At 41.3% G+C, this 24,490-nt stretch overlaps 1 protein-coding gene across 7 annotated transcripts in view; it reads right to left on the bottom strand.

Annotated features, from left to right (window-relative positions):
* AOPEP (aminopeptidase O (putative)) overlaps window positions 1–24,490 on the bottom strand; it is a 411,872-nt gene that overhangs the window by 106,609 nt on the left and 280,773 nt on the right. For 5 of the 7 annotated variants that reach the window (XM_042243057.2, XM_027964237.3, XM_042243054.2 and 2 more), the window contains exons 8-11: window positions 22,637–22,739; window positions 21,888–21,995; window positions 9,202–9,245; window positions 1,150–1,210 (exon numbers count right to left, since the gene is read on the bottom strand). In XM_042243057.2, the coding sequence (XP_042098991.1) occupies window positions 1,150–1,210; window positions 9,202–9,245; window positions 21,888–21,995; window positions 22,637–22,739 (316 nt within the window). Of the gene's footprint in view, window positions 1–1,149; window positions 1,211–8,695; window positions 9,091–9,201; window positions 9,246–21,887; window positions 21,996–22,636; window positions 22,740–24,490 lie in introns of those variants that run through there. The other 2 variants (XM_060409075.1, XM_042243055.1) reach the window with 2 other exon arrangements.

The following is a 24,490-nucleotide window of genomic DNA, read 5'->3' on the forward strand; positions in this document are numbered from 1 at the left end:
CAGGCCCACTGTGATGGGTCTGCAGCTGCTCTGGGGGTTGGAAGAGTTCCAGGCCCACCGGGTCCTTTGACCAGGCGCTTCCAGGCAGGGCCCAGGCTCTAGCTCGGGGGCGGCCCTTGAGGCTCTGGGAAGCACAAGACCGGGGAGAGAGCAGGGGGTAGGAGGCTTTAGGCCAGGTGATTGCCACGCAGTGAGGGCCGCCTGGGAATGTCTCCCTCAGAATCACTATGGGCTGAAAGGGGGAGCAGAGAAATAAACCTGAAGGAGAAGTAGGTCCTGGTCCCCAAGACAGAGAAATAAGTCTGAACGGCTCCTTCAGATGAGAAGAGCAGCTGGAGGCAGAGATGCAGAAGTAGAGGAGAAAGCCAAGGGCAGCTGCATGGGCCAATGAGGGGGAAACTACGGGTATGCCGGGTCAGAGGAGAGTGACAGGTAGGCCAATTCACTCGTCCGGCTGCATCCACAGAGCAGAGCTTGGGACGCTGGAGGCGCTGGACCGCTGCCTGGTGATGCTGCCCACAGTGCATCACACTTTGGAGGACCTCACTGAACACTCAGTTCAGAGTAAACCAGAATGTCCACCTCTCGCACCACAGTCACTAGGGGCAGAGGCCCAAGGCACACTCCACCATGGCAGGCTGAACAGCGTGGGAGACATCATCTTCCTGACTTAGGGACACTGCAGCTCAGTGGGCTGGTTACTTTTACGTGTGTTTAGTCCCTCAGTCACGTCTGACTCTTTGCAACCCCAAGGACTGTAGCCCACCAGGCCCCTCAGTCCATGGGGATTCTCCAGGCAAGAACACAGGAGTGGGTTGCCAGGCCCTCCTCCAGGGGTTCTTTCCAACCCAGGAATCAAACCCAGGTCTCTCGCATTGCAGGCAGATTCTTTACCATCTGAGTCACCAGGGAAGTCCATGAATATTGGGATGGGTAGCCTATCCCTCCTCCAGGGATCTTCCAGACTCAGGAATTGAACTGGGGTCTCGTGCATTGCGGATTCTTTACCAACTGAGCTATCAGGGAAGCCTGCTTACTTGTATAAGGATATTGAAAAAAAAAAAAACAAACACTGTCATGATTGACACACTAAGCGATAAGCCTTACTGTTCTCCACAGAGTCTGGTGAGGCGGTTATCTGAAGCTCACCTGTGGAATTCCAGAACTCTCCAGCCAGTCTCGGAAGATGTTTCCAACAGACAGCTCCAGCCTTTAAAAATAAAACAACAATGAAAAAGAAAAGGATTAAAAAGTTACAGAGTGGACTTCCCTGGTGGCATAGTGGACAGAAATCCACCTGCCAAAGCAAGAGACATGGGTTCAATCCCTGGTCTGGGAAGATTCCACATGCTGCGGAGCCACTAAGCCCACACACCGCAACTACTGAGCCTGTGCGCTGCAACAACTGAAGCCCGTGCTCCAAAACAAAGAGCAGTCCGCCTTCATCGCAAGTATAGAGAAAGCCTGAGCGCAGCACTGAAGACCCAGCACAGCCAAAAATAAATAAATAAATAAGTTTTTAAAAGTTACAGTGAGAAAGTGCAGTGATGTCTCAGGTTAAAGTGAGGAGGGGGCGCGGTCACATTCAGTAGAGCATCTCTCTAGTCCACAAGAGTGCATATGATGAGATCTAAGAATCAAAGGGGCCCCACAGGAGGTCCTTGATGCCTTGAAAGGAAGTCTTCGTTGGGAGTGCCTATGCAGGGAGGAGAGGGCATATTCATGGGACATGTCAGGCGTGACTGCTTCCTAGAGAGAGCTGGAGTAACGTGAAAACTGAACCTCACAGCACTGAGTGCATCAAAATGAAATGCCAACTTCACGGTGACGATGGATGACAGCAAGCAAAAATGATACAATTCATCATCGGAACCCAAGGAGGCTCAGAGCCATGAAGCACACGCGGCTTCTGCTGCTTGTTTTCAAGCAGGTCTTCATTCCACTTTATTTGAAATGTTATGATTGCTTGTTTGATCCAAAGTCAGCTGAAATCTTTTGGTCTCATGCCTGCTGATTTAAATACTCCTTTAAAGGCACAATATGTTTAGGGTCCACAAACTTTAGGTCATGTCTTCCTGTCTTATTGAAGTTTAAGCAATTCCTCCCTGGCTTCAAGATAACTCCTGCTCATGTCCAACCTCTCCAGCCACAAAGGCCTTCCTGGAATCCTTTTCCAGGCTGCGTACGTCACACCCACACGGGCCTTGTCTTCTGTAACACAGCATTCTGTCACAGTCTGAGACTGCAATTTATTTTGTTACTTGACTTGTAAATGTCCCCTCACTAGATCAAAGCTCTTTGAGACCAGGGTCGGTGTCTGTTTTACTCACTTCTCTTAACCCTGCATATCCCCAGAGATACTTTTTATTTGAATGAATCAAAACACATTTCATCATTGACTCAATAAAAATTATTCCTTTTTAAGTTAATAATCACCTTGCCCAGTAAGATATTCCCAAGTCATTAGAGTCTGTATCTTTTAAAATTTTATGTATTATATACTCCATTACACATATGAAATATTCCCTCCTCCCTCCCTTTGGAATTGTAAAGAGGTTGTGGAAAGATACAGTGCTGTCTGCATCAGTAAAGATGCTGAAGGCCAAGTGCTCCCCTCACACCTGTACCATTCTGCTGTAGGCTAGATGTAGTGAGGAGGGAGGGAAAAGTGGGCCTAGGTGGCTTAGGGAAGATAGGGTTGACTGATCTTGTCCTTCCTTTTCTTCTTCACTGAGAAGCAAGTCACTAGTGTGTCTTGGTTTTCCCTTGTTGTTCAGTTGCCAAATTGTGTCTGACCCTTTGAAACCCCATGAACTGCAGCATGCCAGGCTTCCCTGTCCTTCACTATCTCCCAGAGTTTGCTCAAACTCATGTCCATTGAGTCAGTGATGTCATCCAACCATCTCATCCTTTGTCACTTCTTTCTCTTCTTGATCGCAATCTTTCCCAGCATCAGGGTCTTTTCAGATCAGGGGGCAATTGGAGCTTCAACTTCAGCATCAGTCCTTCCAATGAATATTCAGGGTTGATTTCCTTTAGGATTGACTGGTTTGATTTCCTTGCTGTCCAAGGGACTCTCAAGAGCCTTCTCCAGCACCACAGTTTGAAAGCATCAATTCTTCGGCACTCAACTTTCTTTATGGTCCAGCTTTCACATCTGTACATGACTACTGGAAAAGCCATAGCCTTGACTAGATGGACCTTTGTTGGCAAAGTAATGGCTCTGCTTTCTAGTACATTGTCTAGGTTTGTCATAGCTCTTCGTCTAAGGAGCAAGCATCTTTTAATTTCATAACTGCGGTCACCATCCTCATTGATTTTGGAGCCCAAGAAAATGAAATCTGACACATTTCCCATCCATTTGCCATGAAGTGATAGGACCTGGGGAGGTCTTCCTTACGCAGGGCAAAAGCAAAGGTGGTTGAAGGGGGCAACTGTTGCTATTTCAACAAAGAGAAAATACACAGAGGGGAGAAAAACTAGTTTGGATTCATTTTCGAGATGATGCTCATCTGTGGGATGACCAGACAGGGAAGAGACCAGAAGTGAATAAGGGGAAGGTGACCACCCTCCTAGGCTGTCTGTCCAGTTCCCAGGTCAGTGACATTACTGGCTGTGCCTTGTATGAAAGGCCAGGAGCCACCATTCCTGGGCTCTTCCCCACTGTTTCTTTGTCGTCATCTCAGTGCCCATGGCCAAGTCTCATCTGTAGGCTGTGAGAGTATGGAAGTGTGTGTTCATGTGCGTGCTTGCACACGTGCCCTCAGATGCCTGTGAGTGTGGGTGTGTGCACACGTGAGCACACTTGGAGTGGGGGTGGGATACCCAGAAGAGATGGGATGATCTCTCAGCACACTAAGGTGATTGTACTTCTTGGATTTGATTTATTTGTTTGGCCATAGAAAGAGGCTCTGGAAATGCCCTCACCTGGCATAACTGATATGCCAGGAGGAGGAAAGTGGTGTCAAAGGGCCACTTAGAGAAGCGCCCAAGGGGACTTGAGGTTGTTTTACTTTCTAGTGACATGCGCCAGGCTGGAAAGACAGATTCGGTAACTTCCATTGAAGATGATGTTCAGAAGAAGGTTTGTTCTTGTTTGGAACATATGCAAACAGTTTCCACCTGGTCTGGCACCCAGGGGGCAATTCATCTGGTGTGTAGAGCTCCTGCCTGGGGCTTGAGCAGCTATGGAGGCCCTGCTGGCGCTCTCAACTGTTTGACCCAATTTAGAAGCAAGGGTCTGTTTTTATCCTCGTCTATCCTTCATTGGTGCTTCTCTCTAAGTAGCCCATTCATCTTCTTCCTTTCCAGCCAAGGAGGGACAAAAGGTCTGGTTACCCATCCTTCAGGAGATACCCGGGAAGGCGGCAGCACTCGGAACTGAGCTGCACTATGTTGTAGATTCTAGGAAAATGGGCATTCTTAAACCTGCCACAACTTAAAATGAAGAATTCAGAAAGGATTTAGAAGACAGCAGTAGTGATGATCAAAGGGGTAAGCACATTAGCTCCACAAGGGAGGTCAAGGGAACTGGGATTAAATATCCTGAAGAAGAGAAGTCTGGGAGTGACTACCGGGCCATTTTCAAGCGGTTTTACAAAAGATGGTGAACAGCTGTTGTGCATCCCCATGGAGGAGTGAGTAAGAGGACAGGGACATAAATTTCCTTTGGAGACTTTTAGCTGAAAGACACTTCTTTAGGGCTGGCACAGTCGGGGGATGGCGTGGCGGAGGGCAGGGCCTGAGGAGCTGAGTCCTGGAGTGTAACTGACTGAGGACCACACCTTCACCAGCAAAGACGGAGAACAGGCTAAAGCTTATCTATGTGGCAAACATTCAATGGATGCCTATCAGGTATAGGGTTCTGACAGGGTTCTGTACAAGACTAATACTATTATCCCCATGTTAGAGATGAGCAAATAGAGGTCCAAGAGGCTAAGGGTTGCTCAGGGCCTCCTAGATGGTGCTCAAAGTGCTGGGACTCAACGTTCTGTTGTCTGGCTGCAAAGCTCTCACTTTTCTTCCTGTGTGGAATTCAGGCTTCACAATATATTGTTCATGATTTACGGTGCAGACGAGCCTGCAAGAGGAGAAGGCCTGTGCTGGCTTCCGCCAATGCTGACTTCTTGCTCATATCTCTCCTGCTGAAGGTGACCTGGCTGCTGCTGTGGCTGCTCTGTTTGTCTGCCCCCAATTACAGTTCAGAAGAGATAGGGGGACCCTTGGGAGGGGCAGGAGCGTGAGGACAGGAGAGTTCATTGTTCAGCTGCATCCAGGAGCAAAAGACACTCTCCTGTGAATGAAGAGAACCTGTGTTTCCAGATCACTTACCCCTGGAAAGGTTCAAAACACCTTATAACCATTATCACTTCATTCCTCATAATATCCTCATGAAGTGGGTGTCAATTGTCGTGTGGCTTTTTAGCAGATGGAGAAACTGCAGCATAAGAAAACTGTTCAAAGTCAGCCCAGGCTAAAGGAAAGAGCTAGAGAAAAGACCTAGGTTTCTAGACTCCCGGTCTCAATGCAGACAACAAACTGCATGGATGCGCACTTACAGATTTCTTATGTGTAATAAGATGCTAAATTCTGGCAGGAAGATCAAAGCATTAACTCCATCCACGAAAAATAAATGTAAACATTATAGAAGTAGTAGAAGTAGCCTTGCCTCCCAAGGAAATTATGGGAGATGGTCTGAAAATCCTGAATTTTCAGGAATCAAAGGGGCTCTATGTTTTATTTTTTTAAATGTACATAATTTTTTATGTTTTGATCATAATTACTGAGATGATAGTACAGATGAAGTTTCAGTTCTGGACTTGGATATGTAGCAATGGTAAAGCTGAAAGCTGACTTTTTCAAATCAAGACACTCAGAGAGTCAAGGCCAATGGTGAGTTTTTCCCCTCTGAGATCATGGAGCTTAAATAATCACAACAGACAAGCAGAAGCATTTCCACTTCTCTGGGACCCAGGACTTACAGGAAATTACTCTTCTGCATGTCTGCTCACTATGGAAATTGATTTTATACAGACAGCTAAAAGTACACAGACCCACGCCTGCACGCTCTCCGTCTCTGTACTAGTGAGCGGTGCTTCTGCCTCATTACTGAGGCCTCCTGGGTATCCAGAATAGCAGGCTGTCTCACCCTCTGGCCAGAGACCTCCCATGCTGTACACTTGTGTCCTGAAAGGCAGCTCTGAGTTTTAGGAGTGGGTTTCCAGACCCTGTTAACTCTGAATGTAGTCACATGTGGTTAATGCCACAAGAGAGGGAATGGGCTAGCCATCCTGCATGATGCTGGTTAGAAAAATAAGTTGTGTTTAAGGTCAGGAAAGTGACCGGTACTACTTCTTAATATTATAGTACACAGAAACAAGACCTAGGTGTGTGTGAAAGAGCATTGTATGTCCTATGTGTACTACATTGCTCGGTCAGTTGACTTTCTGGGGGTGGAATGACAAGGATGGGGTGCTGACTATTAGCCATATCTGCTGCTTGTGCCTATCAACTCAGTGCTGATCAGGAGAAAGGTCTTTATCACTCTTGGCTCTGTCTTCGGCCCCTTGAGATTCTAAAGATCACCTTCTATCTGCGCGCCAACAGGAAAGCACAAGGCCCGTGCGTCGGGAACAGAAAGAAGGTGCAGAGAACATGGGCAGCACAGTTCTTGATGGACTCAGGCTTTGGGGGCTTCCACGTTCATGGTCTGAAGCGGAAAATGTTCTTGTTCTGAAATGCAACTTACATTCTGTATGGGTTTTTTTAATTTTTATTTTTTGCATTCCCAAACCTGCGTCAGACATAGACTGGCGATTCAATTCACATGATAGTATACATGTTAGAATGTCATTCTCCCAAATCATCCCACCCTCTCCCTCTCCCTGTATGGGTTTTTAAATGTCAGTAATTTATGTTTTCGAGTTCCCTTCCTACGTGGGGATACAAACAGTGTATGCCTCAACGCTTTATACATGGTTACTTCTTTTCTTGATCAGAGCAAGTCATCTGTGCTTGGGTAGATAATGAAGATGGCTGAGGTTACATTTATAAACAAGCACTCCCTAACTTCAAGGGGGAGGAAGAGTACTGAATTAAAACAAACACATGAATATGGGCACACAAACATAATAGCTGAGCAAAGAAAGAACTGGCAGCTGTTGATACTGCTGAACCATCAGGTGGGGAAGGCACGCTGGATAAGCACTCCTAGCTTCTTCTCTTGGTCTCATCAGCATCTGGACAGAAACCACTCACTGAAGATGTCTAAAACATGGTTTCTCACCTCCTCTCTTCCACCTTCAAACACTCAACCTTCCCTCCCTTTGTCCCATACTGATTCCTGAGACCAAACACCTGCTGCCTGGATCACCAAGACATCTATACTCAGCGTGTAACCGAGTGGCAGACAGAGAAAGGTCAGATCACGCAAGACTCCTCCTTTCAGCTCAGCCAATCAACCAACTTAACTGCGGCACTCCTGGAGGTATTCTGTTCAAAGCCCGCTGCCACCATCCACCCATGGTCCCAGCTCTGGATCTTGAGTGAACTGCTGTTTCTGTCTCTGGTTGGTCTCCTGATATCTAGTTCTCTCCATCCCGTCTATCTCCCACGCTGTCCCCGACCCACCTTGCTGATGGTACTCCCCTACCTGAAGCCTTCAGTAGACCTCTGGCTTGAAAGCTTGAGCATAGACTGCTGAGCCCTATCTCCGTGCTGAAGTTCACCAAAGAACTCCCTACCCTGAGTCTTGATCTGTTTCATGTAAATTTTTAGTAGCTGACTAGGAGCTCCCTGAAGGCTAAGCATAGAATTAATTTTTTATTTTAGTGTCCAGCCTAAAACCTGGTGAAGGAGGTACTCCATAGAGAATGCTAAAATTAATCGAAGCAAGAGAATAAGAGAAAGGTAGTATGACACAGGCGGGCTGGCCCTAGGACCTGAACTGGCTGGTCTAACCTGAAAAATTTTGTCTTGTTCAGCACAGCTCATATGCCTAACAGATGTGTCTGAGGACCAGGTTGCGATGGAGTCAAAGATTAGAGGCTCCATGGGTAGGCGTGGGGCCTGCAGAGAGCTGGATAAAATTGGTACAACGTGCTGCATAGGTACAAGGATGAACAGTCTGCTTTAAAAGCTGGATTAGATTCTGAGATTAGCTGGCGGGAAAGACAATGTTTGCATTTCAAAATATATTCTAGTATACTTGCTGAAATACATTCATTTTGTAGCAATGAAGTCTCAACTCTTAAGGAAAATTTTTTTAAAAAGCATAAGTCTGCTAGTCAAAATGTGATCCTAACTGGGCAAGGCATCCTCTCGAAGGGTGAAGGTTGGTGGTCAGTGGGCACCGTTCAATGGAGATGCTGCTCTTAACATCCACAGTCACAACAAAAGTTACTTTGTGGGGTCATAAAAAATATTCACAATGATAAAATCTAGGTGGGCTTGGGGGAGCCCAAGGTGGTCTTGGAGCTAGAGGGCTTGGGCCATCCAAATGAACTCCATAACCTTATTAGGAAGGGGATGTAAAGAAAGACCTCCAAAATGAAAAATGCACCTTGTTACCTCCATGAAAATTGCTCTATTTGTGCCCTGAGAAGTTCTCCTGAAAGAATGTATAGTCATTACTCAGAAACAGACCTGGGTAACAGCCTAAGGAGTAATATACCATTTCTATTAATTTTCCTTTTCCTTTTTCTGTATTAGTTCCTAAGGAAATTGCTCCATTCTATTAGAGGACCTGAAAGGTTATTTCAGGGCAAGTATAGAAGAAAAGAAAAATTCTTGCAAGTAACCTGTTGTTCTTGACCTTAGCAATAATGGACATATCCGATGTGATTTTTACACGAAGCAAACCTTACATGCTCACTTTAAAAATAAAAGGATGGCAAATCTGAAACATTTCAGACATTCCAAAACAAGTCACCCTAACTTTTAGAACTTGTCTCTCCTCCATTCTTTTTCGTGGCAGCTGAGGCCACAGAGTGTCTCCAGCTGTTCGTGCTGGCTTCTAGAATCCACACTCCCAATATTTCTAGGTCCAGTTGATCATCCCAGGACTCCTGCTGGCTGGGCTAGGTCCCTCCTCTATGAACAGAGGAAGATTAAACTTCTAGGCTGCAATTTGCCAAACAATGGCAGAATCATTTTTAACATTCAAAATAAAACTGGGCCCTTAATTCCTAAATTGGTCCTCACCTTTTTTCTTCTGGGATGTTCTCCAAGAGCATTTGAAGGAAATCCTGGAAGAAGAAAAAAGCAAATCATTAAAGATGTCCATCAATAAATAACCCTGCCTGGAGTCATGCCGGAGACTGAGCATTCCCAGCTGCTGACAGCTCACCTGCTAGGGAAGGTAGGCTGACACTGAAATATTAGGCTACATACTCAGTTTATTAATTTACCAGGGCATCAGTCCAATCAGTTATAGAGATTTATTTTTGTAAAAACCACAAACAAATTGAAAAAAAGTAATGTTTGTTATTCTGACCTAACCCAACAGTTTATTTCATTCCATGTTTAACTATTTTCAAAAGGCTAGCCATAGCACCCGGCACTGTCCCTCTAACTTAACCGTGTTCTCCTCTTCATCAGCTTTCCCTAGAGATCCTGCTGTGGGTTTGTTGCTCAGTCATCTCTGACTCTTTTGTACCCCCGTGGACTGTAGCCCGCCAGGCTCCCCTATCCATGGGATTCTCCAGGCAAGAATACTGGAGTGGGTTGCATTTCCTTTTCTAGGGGATCTTCCCAATCCAGGGATTGAACCCGTGCCTCCTGTGTCTCCTGCACTAGTAGGCAGGTTCTTTACCACTGAGCCACCAGAGGTCCTGTTATATACTGAATAATCACAACTCTGAGAGGCTAGTAACTAATGGCTTTTTTGCATTGCTCTATGGATAATAAAGATAAAAACCAAGACAATTAATACCCCACCGGAGGAACAAAGATGTCACAATCCCAAAAATAGCTCACGGGCTCCTGCCTCCATCTGCAGCCTCTTCTGGTGCCACGGCACAAGTCCTCAATTGTTTGATATTTAAGATGTTTCAAGAATAGATTTTTTTTTTTAAGTCTTAAGGCATGACTTACACACATACCTGTTTTATCCTTTACTATGGAAAATGGAAAATTTTAGACACATTCAAAAGTAGCAAAGCGTAATTAACCTTCACATACCCAGTGTCCCATAGCCAATCTGCGCCATCCACTCACTTGCCTCCTGCATTATTTAGAAGTAAATCTCAAACGTTAACATAATTTCACCAATCAATGTTTCAGTAAATACCTCCAAAAGATAAGGATTCTTTTAAAACACACCCATAATATAAGAAGACCTAAAAACATCTGCATATGAATATTCAAAATCACATTACTATTTGATCTGCATCTTGTGTATAGTGACCAATCTTTTCAGTCCATCTTATCCTGGAATCTTGATTTGGTCTAAACTATGGTTGTGAGATAAAACACAGGATACCCAGGTAAATTGAGGGCATACTTACGTGAAAAAGTTCTTTGTTCTTATTCTGAAGTTTTAATTTACATGGGGGTTGTACATTTTTATATGCTAAATGGGTAAGCCTAGTGTCAACCCTTCCTCACCTGAAGGTTTGATAAGATACATTTTGGGTAAATACAGAACATGAAACACACAAGGACAATATTTAACTTTCTAGGGACTTAATATTGAGTGATAAGTAAGACCTGAACTTAAAGGTTTTCTTTTAATAAATTGGAAATCACCTTTTAAATTGGTCCTTAAAGAGGGCACATGTGTAAGCCCAGATGATAAAATATGACACTACCATTAATAAATGAGCATCCCTTCAGATGGACGCCCCTACCACAACCTAGTCTGCAGACCCAAGGTCAGCACAGGGCTCCGATGAGGTCCATGTAACTCAGAGTGTGAGATGCAAGCAGCAGCGCAGACCATTGTATTACAAACAGATGGAATTACACGGGACTAGAAATCTGCAAGCAATTTGTATGACAAGGCGTTCTTTCTCGATCATGGCACTGAGCATAGCCATCACTACACTGGCGGAGTCAGCTGTCCCTTCCTATGTGTTTACGGGTGATTAGGTCCATTTCTTCCAGAGACAGAATTTCCCTATTAAGAGCACTGGTGAAAGATTTATTTCTTGCGACCTCTGTTCTCCTTCTAAGACTCTACTTGCCTATTGCTGCTTCACCCAAAGTACATAACACAAATACAACAAAACTAATATTAACATATATCAGTCTAAGTACCCTAATGTTCATAATAGCACTGTTTACAGTAACCAAGATATGGAAGCAACCTAAGTGAGCATCAACAGATGAATAGATGAAGATATGATAGATAGCACAGACACACACACACACACATATATGCACACAATGGAATATTACACAGCCAGAAAAAAGGAATGAAATAATGTCATTTTCAGCAACATGAATGAACCTAGAGATCGTTATACTAAGTGAAGTAAGTCAGACAAAGATAAACATATGACATCACTTATATATGGAATCTTAAAAAATGAGACAAATGGACTTATTTACAAAACTGAAAGAGACTCACAGACATAGAAAACAAATTTATGGTTACCAAAGGGGAAGGGGGGGAGGAATAATTAGGAGTTTAGGATTAGCAGATACACATTATTATACTACACAACACTACATATAAAATAAACAACAAGGTCCTACTATACAGTGCAGGGAACTATATTCAATATCTTGTAGTACATTATAATGGAAGATAGTCTGAAAAAGAATGTATGAAACACTTTGCAGTACACTAGAAACTAACATAATGTTGTACATCAACTATCAGTTCAGTTCAGTCACTCAGTCGTATCCAACTCTTTGCGACCCCATGAATCACAGAACGCCAGGCCTCCCTGTCCATCACCAACTCCCGGAGTTCACTCAGACTCACGTCCATCGAGTCCGTGATGCCATCTAGCCATCTCATCCTCTGTCGTCCCCTTCTCCTCCTGCCCCCAATCCCTCTCAGCATCAGAGTCTTCTCCAATGAGTCAACTCTTTGTATGAGGTGGCCAAAGTACTGGAGTTTCAGCTTTAGCATCATTCCTTCCAAAGAAATCCCAGGGCTGATCTTCAGAATGGACTGGTTGGATATCCTTGCAGTCCAAGGGACTCTCAAGAGTCTTCTCTAACACCACAGTTCAAACACATCAATTCTTTGGTGCTCAGCCTTCTTCACAGTCCAACTCTCACATCCATACATGACTACTGGAAAAACCACAGCCTTGACTAGATGGAACTTTGTTGGAAAAGTAATGTCTCTGCTTTTGAATATGCTATCTAGGTTGGTTGTAACTTTCCTTCCAAGGAGTAAGCGTCTTTTAATTTCATGGCTGCAGTCACCATCTGCAGTGATTTGGGAGCCCAGAAAAATAAAGTTTGACACTGTTTCTACTGTTTCCCCATCTATTTCCCATGAAGTGATGAGACCGGATGCCATGATCTTCGTTTTCTGAATGTTGAGCTTTAAGCCAACTTTTTCACTCTCCTCTTTCACTTTCATCAAGAGGCTTTTTAGTTCCTCTTCACTTTCTGCCATAAAGGTGGTGTCATCTGCATATCTGAGGTTATGATATTTCTCCCGGCAATCTTGATTCCAGCTTGTGTTTCTTCCAGTCCAGCATTTCTCATGATGTACTCTGCATATAAGTTAAATAAGCAGGGTGACAATATACAGCTGTGACGTACTCCTTTTCCTATTTGGAAGCAGTCTGTTGCATCAACTATACTTCAATGAAAAAAAATTGATCAGTAAAAGATGGAAGGAGACAATCCCAAATAGAATGCAGTATAGTATATACTGCAGTGGGTATATTGAGAAAAAAGTATCAAAGGAAACAAAAGCAATATTTAGAAAGCAAAGAAATATTTTTGATTGAGGTTCTTAAAGTCATGATTTTATTGTATTAATAATTATTTTGTAAAAAAGTTGAATCAGAAATTAATTTTTCATAATCTGATATATTATTAGATTATTTTGCAGATATTTCATTGGCTTAATGACAGAATTCTTGCTTCTTAAAAATGCAAGTACTGTAATTATAATTTCTTACTAATTTTAGTGTATTATCTCCTTATAGTCCATATCAATTTATCCTATATTTGTCCAGTAATTTATGCTCAATTAAGTGGGGGGAAAATTACATTAACTCAATGACAAGGGGGAAAATTTAATTGCATGAGAAGCAGGAAATCCAGAGTTAACCTTAATTCTGCCCTTTTGCATTTTCCTATTACAACTGGATCTTTCTTTACAAAATTGCAGAACACGTTTCAGATTTTCTGTGAATACAATAAAAGTGTAGGAGGTCCCCAAGAAGCCCTGCTTTACTTTTTAAAAAAGGAAACTGTCCCACTTCTTAGCAGGTGGCCATCTGCCTCTTCTTGCTCAGAGCTGAGAGCTGCAAGCCACACAGCGAGCTGAAGGCTGCCCATCAGTCCCAAGGAGGACAGGTCTAAGGGATCACAGTTCAGTTCAGTTCAGTTACTCAGTCATGTCTGACTCTTTGCGACCACATGGACTGCAGCACGCCAGGCCTCCCTGTCCATCACCAACTCCCGGAGTTCACTCAAACTCACATCCATTGAGTCGGTGATGCCATCCAACCATCTCATCTTCTGTTGTCCCCTTCTCCTCCCGCCTTCAATCTTTCCCCAGCATCAGGGTCTTTTCAAATGAGTCAGCTCTTCGCATCATGTGGCCAAAGTATTGGAGTTTCAGCTTCAATATCAGTCCTTCCAATGAATATTCAGGACTGATTTCCTTTAGGACGGACTGGTTGGCTCTCCTTGCAGTCCAAGGGACTCTCAAGAGTCTTCTCCATCACCACAGTTCAAAAGCATCAATTCTTCAGCACTCAGCCTTCTTTATAGTCCAACTCTCACATTCACACATGACTACTGGAAAAACCATAGCCTTGACTAGATGGACCTTTGTTGGCAAAGTAATGTCTGGATCACACTGAATCATGAAAGCTCAATACCTCAAGCATCCCTAAGACACGAAGCCTGTATCTCCAGGGAATGTCTGTCTGCAGTGCTAAACATTCTTCTGTCCTGTGTTCCATCCAATCCAAGAAGACACTTGGTCTCACCAGGGTAGTCTTTGTACCACCAGTGGAATCAACTCAACTGGTCCTTCTTATTCTGTTAATACACATAATCTCATGGACATGAGTTTGAGCAAGCTCCGTAAGTTGGTGATAGACAGGGAAGCCTGGTGTGCTGCAGTTCATGGGGTTGCAAAGAGTCGGATGTGACTGAGCAACTGAACTGGCACATAATCTTAACTACAAAATACTAGTTTTCCTGGTTCCATTCAGAAATTGGCATATACACCCAGAGTGGACTAATCATAGAAGCCTTTCCCCATTTTCCACAACAGAATGTTTAAAAAGAAAGATGTCTCTTTTGAGTATTCCTTCCCTTACCACTTCTTTTCAATTCTTTCATCTGTCTTCACTCTTTACTTCAGCATGTTGGCATTTTTATAAAAGCAACTTACAAATATCACTTGGACAAGGAGGGTTTTCCTTCAAGACTGATTCTAGGATCATTAACAGGACTTAAGGCACTGATTTGATCTAGGATCACTGACAAAGTCAGTTAGCAACAAATACTAGGGCCCTAGTTTCTTACCGCTAGAGTATGCCTGAAAATATTAAAGCCAAAGACACAAAAATAACAACATTCCTGCTAATTGGACAGTGAGTTGGGGTGAAATTTTATCTAGATCCTTGACAACTGTTGCAAGCCAATAATCTAGTCAAAAAATGTATTCCTTGGGAATTTTTTTTTTCATTTCTTATTCTCCTAATAATCTATATACTAACCAGGTCAGCCCTAGATAGCTTATTTTGGTTATTACCTAAAAACACTAAATAAAGCATTAAAAAATTTTTTTAAATGACACCAATTTTGGCACATGGCTACTTTGGTAATTATTTTATAGTACCGGTGAAAGTTTTCAACAAAAAGCAGATGCATGTAGCTTCTCCTGGATAAACTGACTCTGGCTTAATATTTACATAGAACTAGGAATTTCTGTCAGAGGTTTTATGAATAATCACTATGGTCATAAGGAGGGGACAGTAGGAGGGACAATACAAATAACCAAAATATTGAAGTAAGGACAGTGATGGCAGGATAAATGCTGAAAAGAAATGGAACGGTCAGGAATCAGTCATTGCTCAAGAGAGCAATTTTAGTTGAGAGGTAGAGAGATGATAATTCTGAAATACTGGGTAGATGAGGTGTTCAGAAATGAAAGGATTCAAAAGTCAATTGGAAAAAGAAGAATTTGAAGATCTTCTTTGTATAGAAACTGAATCATGGCCTTCCTCATCAAAAACTAACTAGCAATATAAACAAAACACAATCCATTTTCAAAAAGTTAGTAAAAATGTCACTAGCAGCAACCAAACAAGGAAAGAATACAGCCTGTGGCATAAACTTCAAAGACTAAAACTAAAGAAAGAAACATAACATTCCAAGACAGCCTCCAACCCTCCCTCTGCACCACCCCCTCCATCATGCTTAGCTGTAGTGGTACTGGTGAATTGCCCAAACCCCACAAGTTCTCACAAATACCCACACATTTGGAAAAAACACAGGAATATTTTTATTTTTCCTCTCTTTTTGTCTGTAGAGGGGCTGAAAATGTTTGCTCAGTTGAGATGAGCAAAACCTGGGAAATAAATAACTGAGGATGATACTCTTATGAACTGTATAGGTTCTAGGGTTCCAAGCTGAATTGGAAGAGCAATATTAATTGGGAGAACACCTGCAATGGAAAAAGCAGCACCCAAATTAGGTGAAGAGAATCTTGGATGGGAAAACTTTAACAAAATGTCAAGAGTTGGTGGAGCCAAATTCTTACAACAAAGGCTATACACAGCTCCAGTGGAACTCTTCTCCTCCACCTCTCCAATATCCAAGCTTCAAACTAGAGCTCAGAGGGGAAGAAAAACATGTCTAAGAGAAATTGCAAAAGAAATCAAAGATAATGTTCCAATACATATGAGAATAAATACAGGGTCAGGACAGTGCAACTCATGCTGAGAATGAGCAAGAAAAAAGTATGGCAGCTATGCAAACCAATACAGCAAAAACCCACATAACGAGAGAGCTAGAAATAAGCATAATGTAAAAGACAAAGGATCCAGTCTTGAAGAAAACATAATCCAAGGCACAGAAGATAATTCTCCACAAATGCTTTAGACTAAAATATAAATTAAAAGAAAATAACAATAACATGGCGCGGAGCTAGAGGGGCCGAGAGGCGCTATCCCAGCTCCAAGGTCAGGAGTGGCAGCTGCGCTTCATTGGACCAGCCTTGAGGAGATACCCCAGGTCCAAGGTCAGAGAAACCCCAGTAAGACGGTGGGCACTGAGAGAGGGCATCAGAGGACAGACAGAGAAACTACAATCACAGACAACTAGCCAATCTAGTCACATGGACCACAGCCTTGTCTAACGTGATGAAACTATAAGCCATGCCATATAGGGCCACCCAAGACAGATGGGTCATGGTGGAGAGTTCTGACAAAATGTGGTCCACTGGAGAAGGGAATGGCAAATTACTTCAGTATTCTTGCCTTGAGAACCCCATGAACAGTATGAAAAGGCAAAAGATAGGACACTGAGAGATGAACTCCCCAGGCTCGTAAGTACCCAATATGCTGCTGGAGATCAGTGAAGAAATAACTCCAGAAAGAATGAAGAGACAGAGCCAAAGCAAAAACAACACCCAGTTGTGGATGTGACTGGTGATGGGAGCAAGGTCCGATGCCGTGAAGAACAATATTGCCTAAGAACCTGGAAGGTTAGGTGAAAAGACCCTGATGCTGGGAAAGATTGAAGCGGGAGGAGAAGGGGACAACGGAGGATGAAATGGTTGGATGGCATCACTGACTCAATGGACGTGAGTTTGGGTAAACTCCAGGAGTTGGTGATGGACAGGGAAGCCTGGTGTGCTGCAGTCCATGGAGTCACAAAGAGCTGGACACGACTAAGCAACTGAACTGAATAAGAACATAAATTCAATAAAATGAAAACTCAAAGACAAGATGACAAAACAATAAAATGAGAGGAAGAGATTTCAAAGCAAAGGGAATAAATTAGGGACCAAAATAATACCACCATAGGAGCATTAATAAAATGGAAACATCAAGAAAAAGAATCGCCATTAAAGAAAAATAATAATACTGTTAATAACATTAATAATAAAAATAATACTGCTTGAGATAAACATATTCTGTGAAGAACAAAAAGACAAACGCAAATAACTAGAAAATAACATGTATGGAGGACAACGATGATATGACAAAAATAACCAGTAACCTTGAAATTCAGCATACTGTAAGGGAAAAAAAAATGAATGTGTTCAAAGATACAATTAAGATAATTTACTGAAACAAGGAAGAATAGATGTTGAGTCTAAAGATGCAGTGTTTTCCAAGAAAAAAAAAAAACAAAAACAAAACTGATGCAGACTCATGAACACCAAGTCACTTTGGATTAAATTAATAAACATCAAAGGTAAAGAATTCTTCTGTCATCTGAGTGGTATAAAGAGGGGAAAACAGACTGGCTTGAAAAGTTTCAACAGCAATATTTAATGCCAGAAGGCAGTTGAGCAATAGCCACAGTGTTCTGAGGAGATGAAAATATGACCCAAGAATATTATACCCAGCCAGTTTGTAATTCAAATGTAAAGGCAACAGGCAAACATTCTCAAGCAACTTGAACTTCAATTTAACACCAAAATTTAGCCAACAAAGCGCTGAATCAAAAGAAAGCATTAATGAATATAGAAGCAGGGTAGAATGACTATTATTGAATAATGAAATCCTTTACATACAGAACTAGGACTATACAACTGTGAAAATTACAGTAACATTACACACTATTAATGATATAAACGTGAACTATGTAAAAATATTAATCAAGAAAAATCTAGACCCAGGGAAAAAGTAGTTGCAATGTAACTGCTGGTTTCCTCATCTTTTATATTAACGTTAATATATGAGAATAAATTGACACTTTCTAAAATTAAGATATATATCTAAAAAGGAAAAAACTAACAATCTCAACCTCTTAAAGATTTTTTGTAATTGTGTTTCTTAACTGTAGAAGAATGTTTTAGGAAATGATCTCTCTTATATTTATCTTAAGCTCAAGAAAGTCTTTTATATTCAGCTTAGTTTCTTTTTCATGCGTTAAATTCAAGTAAAATAAAATTTAAAACATTTTTTCATTAAAAGCACATAGTCTATTTTTATAAAACTATTTCTAGATACATCTATCTATAAATGTGTGTATGATCAGGCATGTAGGGAATGGCAACCCACTCCAGTATTCTTGCCTGGAAAACTCCCATGGACAGAGGAGCCTGGTGGGCTATAGGCGATGGGGTTGCAAAGAATCAGGCCCTACTGAGCAACTAAGCACACACATACACACACACACACATAACATATATAGAAAGATAGAAATGGATAAAAGAAATGCAACTTCTAGAATGATATTCACCTACAATTAATTATAAGTATTTATGGACGGTGAGATTTTGAATGATATTTACATTCATTGTATTTTTCTGTATTGTTTATTAAATTTTTTATAATGAGTATGTGTCAGTTGAAAGAGCAATAATTTCCAAACTTACTGTGGGACTGGCAGAAGGACAGAAATAGAGATCAATAGAATTTAGAACTGAGACCAGAAATAAACTCTTACCTTTAAGGTCAACTGATTTTCAACAAGGATGCCAAGCAATTCAGTGGAGGGTAAGACTAGTCTTTTGACAAAAGTGGAAGTGAGACAACTGGATATTCACACAAAAAACCATCTAGAGCCATCTACCTTACACCACATACAAAATTAACTCAAAATGGGTAGGAGACCCAACTATAAGAACTAGAATGACTAAGCTCTTAGAACAAAACATACAAGCAACTTTTTAATTAGGCAAGAAAATATTTTTAAGTCATGTATCTGATAAGGAACTTGAATCTAGAAGGTATACTCTTACAACTCAATAATAAGAGACAACCCAAATAAAAAATCAGAAAAGGATCTCAATAGATATATCTCCTAGGGCTTCCCAGGTGGTGCTAATGGGTAAAGAACCTGCCTGCAAATGCAGGAGACATAAGATCCACAGGTTCAGCCCCTGGATGGGGAAGATCCCCGGGAGGAGGGCATAGCAATCCACTGCAGTATTCTTGCCTGGAGAATCCCATAGATAGAAGAGCCTGGTGGGCTACAGTGCATAGGGTCGCAAAGAGTCGGACACGACTGAGGCAATTTAGCATATACACAGACATTTCTCAAAAAAAGATATACAAATGTCCCATAAGTCCATGAAAAAATCCTCAACATAGTTACCATGCAAGTTAAAACCACAGTGAAATACCATTCACATCCACTATGATGGCTATTATCAAAAAATAAAATGATAAGTGTTGGTAAGGATGTGGAGAAATTGGAACCCTTGTGCATTGCTGGTGAGAATGCAAAATAATGTAGCCCTTGTGGAAAAACAGTATGGCAGTTATTAAAAAAATTAAATCAGTATATAATGTAGCAATTCCAGTTCTAGGTATATATTCAAAAGAACTGAAAGCAGGGACTTGAACAGATATTTGTACACTAATATTCATAGCAACATTATTCACAAGAGCCAAGAGGAGTAACTAATGGATGAGAGGATAAACCAAATATAGTATATGTATACTATGGAAATATTGATTCTTAAAAAAGAATTAAGGGAATTAATTCCCTGGCAATCCAATGGTGAGAACTCTGTGCTTTTACTGCCAAGGGCTCAGGTTCAGTCCGTGGTTGGAGAGCTAAGATCCCATAAGCTATGTGATACGATCTAAATAAATAAAAACAAATAGGAAGAAAATTCTGATACATGCTATACAACATGGATGAAACTGGAAGGCATTTTGTTAACTCAAATAATCCAGATACAAAAGGACAAATATTATATTATTCCATTTGCATGAGGTGTCTATAATAGTCAAACTCAGAGACAGAAAACAGAATGGTGGTTGCTAGGGGCTGAGGGGAGGGAAGAATGTGGAGTTATTGTTTAACGGATACAAGTTTCATTTGGGGAAGATTAAAATGTTCTGGAGGTACATGGTGGTGATAGTTGACAAAAATGTGAATGTACTTAATGCATTAACTATACACTTAAGAATGGTTTAAATGATAATTTTCTTACTTATATTTCATCACAATTTAAGAGGTTAGAAAGTAAAATTAAAAAAGAGAAATGAAGTACTGATACGCGCTACAGCATGAACTTTGAAAATATGTTAAACGAAAGAAGCCAGTCACACAAGGCCACATATTATATGACTCCATTTATACAGAATGTCCAGAATAGGCAAATCCATAGAGCCAGAAAGTGGGGTGATTGGTTATGTACAACTGAGGGGGAGGTGGAAATTGGGCAGTGACTGCTAATAGGTGTGGGATTTCTTTTGGGGTGATAAAATGTTCTGGAATTAGACAACAGCAATGGTTGCACAATATTATGAATATACTAAAAACCACTGACTGACTGGTACACTTTAAAAGGGTGAATTTTATGGTATGTGAATTGTATCTCAATAACGCTGTTATGAGAAAACAATAAAGCTATAATTCAAAAGAGTTAAGCAAAAGTAAAATGGAAAGTTTGGTAGAGGGAGCACTGAGTGCTCCATGGAAAGCTGTTACGAGAATGGTCACGGTAAACCTAATGCACTCCTTCAACTCTGCAGTCTCTTGGTGAGAAGAGGTTTGGGTTGGTCAGGCCCCCAACCATATAAGACTCCTGAGCTAGTTTTCAAGCTCCCCTTCCTAATACATGTTTAGAAATATGCCCCCTTTATCTCAACCAAAGAATAAGAAGAGTGTGGAGACACGGAACAGCTATCTAGTTGTGTTGCACTCAGGCTATTCCTTGCATGTGTGTTTGGATTATACATGCACACCCTTTGCACCTAACATTGTGCACAATTTGACTTCAAAACTATATATGAGCACAACTGTCACACACACAAACACACACACACGAACACAACCGTCCAATCTGGGCTGAGACTGCAACCTTTATTCTCCACCAGCTACGAGGGCTGTTTTCAGCACCTCTGCCTCTTTGAGAACTTTCTCGCTATGTGCAGCTCAGCCTAACACCTGGCTAAACACCTGGCTCTCTCTGACAGGCTAGGCTGTCTCAATATTTCAGTGTATCTTGTTTTTAATCTATTTATCAAATACATATGGTGCACATACTGTGTGTGAATCATATACTAAGGATCGGTGAAATGAAGAGCACAGCCTGGCCTTATCGAGCTTACACACAGAATGGAAGGGAGAGAAAAGAAACAAAAGAACCCGGAAAGGAAAATATAATTATGAAGAATGGTGATGGCAATGAAGACAATGAAGAGGGCAGAGGGTAGAGAAGAAAAGGGTGGACGCATTTCTGCTCCGCAAGAGGGACTCTGGGATTGTGGTGTTGAAGCTGAGACAGAGGACCAGAAGGAGCCCACCTTGCAAAGCTCATGGTGGAGGAGAGAGTGGAAATCGCTTTGTTTCTGGTTTTCACTTCAGGTGCAACTACCCACAGCCCTTTGCACATAGGACAGTTCTGGATGACAGCCTGTCCTAAAAGACAGGGTGATGACCCTCCCAGAAACACTTCTGTGTCCACTTCATTAACTTCCTATTTTTCCTATTGCACTGAAACGTAAATCTTTTCCGTACTTTTTAATACACAATCTAGTTACCACATGCCACACCCTCTCCAGCTGTATATCATGGACTCAAGAGGACTCACTAATTACCTGAGAAAGAATCAGCTGCCCATGGAAAGTGTGCACAAACTTCCTTAAAAATGAAAAATAGGTGTCCTCTCCAAGTGTTTTGGCAAGGAACTGGAGAAGGAAATAGCCCTAGAAGAAAGGAAGGAGGAAAAAAGATGCCCATCATGGGTTCATCAGAAAAATACTTACAAAATCAACTCTAACTTACCCACCAGCACCTTATGCTCACCTAGAAAGTTTGGACTGACCTGTCCCAGGCAGCCCTTTGCATTGTTACTAGTAGGGCTGGGTTTGGAGCTTAAGGATTAACTACTCTGTTTCAACCCATTTGTCACTGTCTCATTTGCCCTTAGCTTACACGAAACCTGGATGTCCATTAGGGACCAATAGGGGAAAGGGGCCCAGCTCCTCTCTCCTTCAGCTATCAGAAAAGGATTTTACAAATTAAAATACTTAAAAAAAAATCACTCTGGTCTTCTAGTGGGAAGCTGACAGCAATTTTAAGATTCTGCTCTTCAAAGCTGACATGAAGCAGGGAGAAGGGAGGCACAGGGAAGGGAAAAGTTCCCCTTCCTTTGATTCGTGCTTCATGCTGGGTGTGAAATGCTGTAACTGTTGGACGATCAGAATCTGCTCAATCAAATGTCATTTACAATGTTGACCATATATTTGTTTTGCCCCAACCATGTTACTAACCTTCACTGCTCACATGTAAAATCTAAAAAGTCCTGCACCATAATAACTGGCTTCTGTCACTCAGAGAGGCTTACCTTTAAGTAATGAACCTGCATGAAGACCTTCTCCGGATTAAGCCCATGTCTGATGACAGACGATCCTGAGTCACTCACATGGCCAGTTTTTTCTTTATTGGGTCTGAAATGATGCAGTAAAATTTTCTTTAAGTATAGCATATTCTTAACTACTTGGACCACAATATTGCCTTATTTCTTCTTTACAGAGTTGCCTAACAGTGTCAATTCTATTCAATAGTGCCAGGTAGAATTTTAAATGGTTTACGTTATAAATTCATATACTGAACAAGGAAGGACTTATATTTTGGGTTGGCAACCTGAGGTTGGCTATTGGCAATATTTTACATCACCTTATCCAAGATTAAAGCTTGCCAGACCCTCAAGGAATCTAAGTTCCAATATGAATTATTTAAGAAACTATACACTTTTCTTTTGGTGGGAATGTTGGACTGGGAAATGCAGTGGAAAATGTAGCTTTGCTTGGAAGAGTAAAGAACTTATATATTCCAAAAAATTCTGAAAGCCCCAATGTTATCCACTTCTCTTGATTTGCATTTAGTAATTAAGGCTCCTTTAAGAAATATTTGTACTCTGAAGCCATTTTAGAATCACAAGAACAAAATAAGAAGAGGCATAGAGGCCCATGGTTTTAAAACAGAGAGAGACATTAGTAATCACATACTTTAACCTCCTCATTTCACAAATGAGGGAAATGGGCACCCAGAAATTAAGTCTCTATCCAAGGTCTCACAGCTTGTTTTGATTCATGGTGACATTAAGGATCCAAACCGGTCTTCTTATTATCCATCAGAGCATTTTCCATTAAGCTCTATGGTTTTAAATATTTTTAAAAATTTCCCTAATAAAATATAATTGTGTTACAGTAATAATTCAACAACTAAATTCAAAGTAAGTGACAGAGCATTTACAGCTTTTAGCTGTTCGACAACCAGTCACTTATTGGACAAACTCTGAAGAGTATGTGCTGGGGTGAGGGGAAGGCAAGGGCTGACAAGAGGGCTGGCACATCAGAAAGGCAAGAGGTTATTTTTACTTTTAGTTATATATTTATTTTTTGTTGTTTTAAAATGTATTTTATTGACATCGAGTTGACTTACAATGTGTGTTAATGTCTGCTATACAGCAAAGTGATTCAGTTATACACATATATACATTTTTTTCATATTCTTTTCCACTATGGTTTATTATAGGATATTGAATATAGTTCCCTATGCTATACAATAGCACCTTGTTGTTTATCCATTCTACAGATAATAGTTTGCACCTACTAACCCCAACCTCCCAGTTCTTCCCTCCCTACTCTCCTTGGCAACCACAAGCCTGTTCTCCGTATCTGTGAGTCTGTTTCTGTTTCATAGATAACTTCATTTGTGTCACACTTGAGATTCTGCATATAAGTAATATTATATGGTATTTGTCTTTCTTTCTGACTTACCTCACTTAGTATAATAATCTCTAGTTGCATCCATGTTGCTGCAAATGGCATTATTTCATCTTTTATGGCTGAGTAGTATTTCACTGTATATATATATATGGAGGGGTTATTTTAAAAGGTAGTTGATCTTACAAAGTATACAGTCTTTGGAATCTGAAAGACTTAGTGTTGACTCTCAAACCTACTACTTACTACCTGTTACTTACTAGCAGGTTAACTTAAATTCTCTAACCCTCAATTTATTGATTTGCAAAACTGGGAACAACTTTACCTATCTCCCCAGGACCTGTGGGGAATAATTGAAATAATATATGAAAAGCCCTTCGTGAGGGCAAGGGATACATAAATTATTCAGTAACTTGATAAAACTTTCTAAAGTCATGAGCAGTAAGTCTTGCTGAATTCAAGGTTGGTCA

This window comes from Ovis aries, chromosome 2 (genome assembly GCF_016772045.2).
Source record: "Ovis aries strain OAR_USU_Benz2616 breed Rambouillet chromosome 2, ARS-UI_Ramb_v3.0, whole genome shotgun sequence".
Taxonomy (NCBI): Eukaryota; Metazoa; Chordata; class Mammalia; order Artiodactyla; family Bovidae; genus Ovis; species Ovis aries.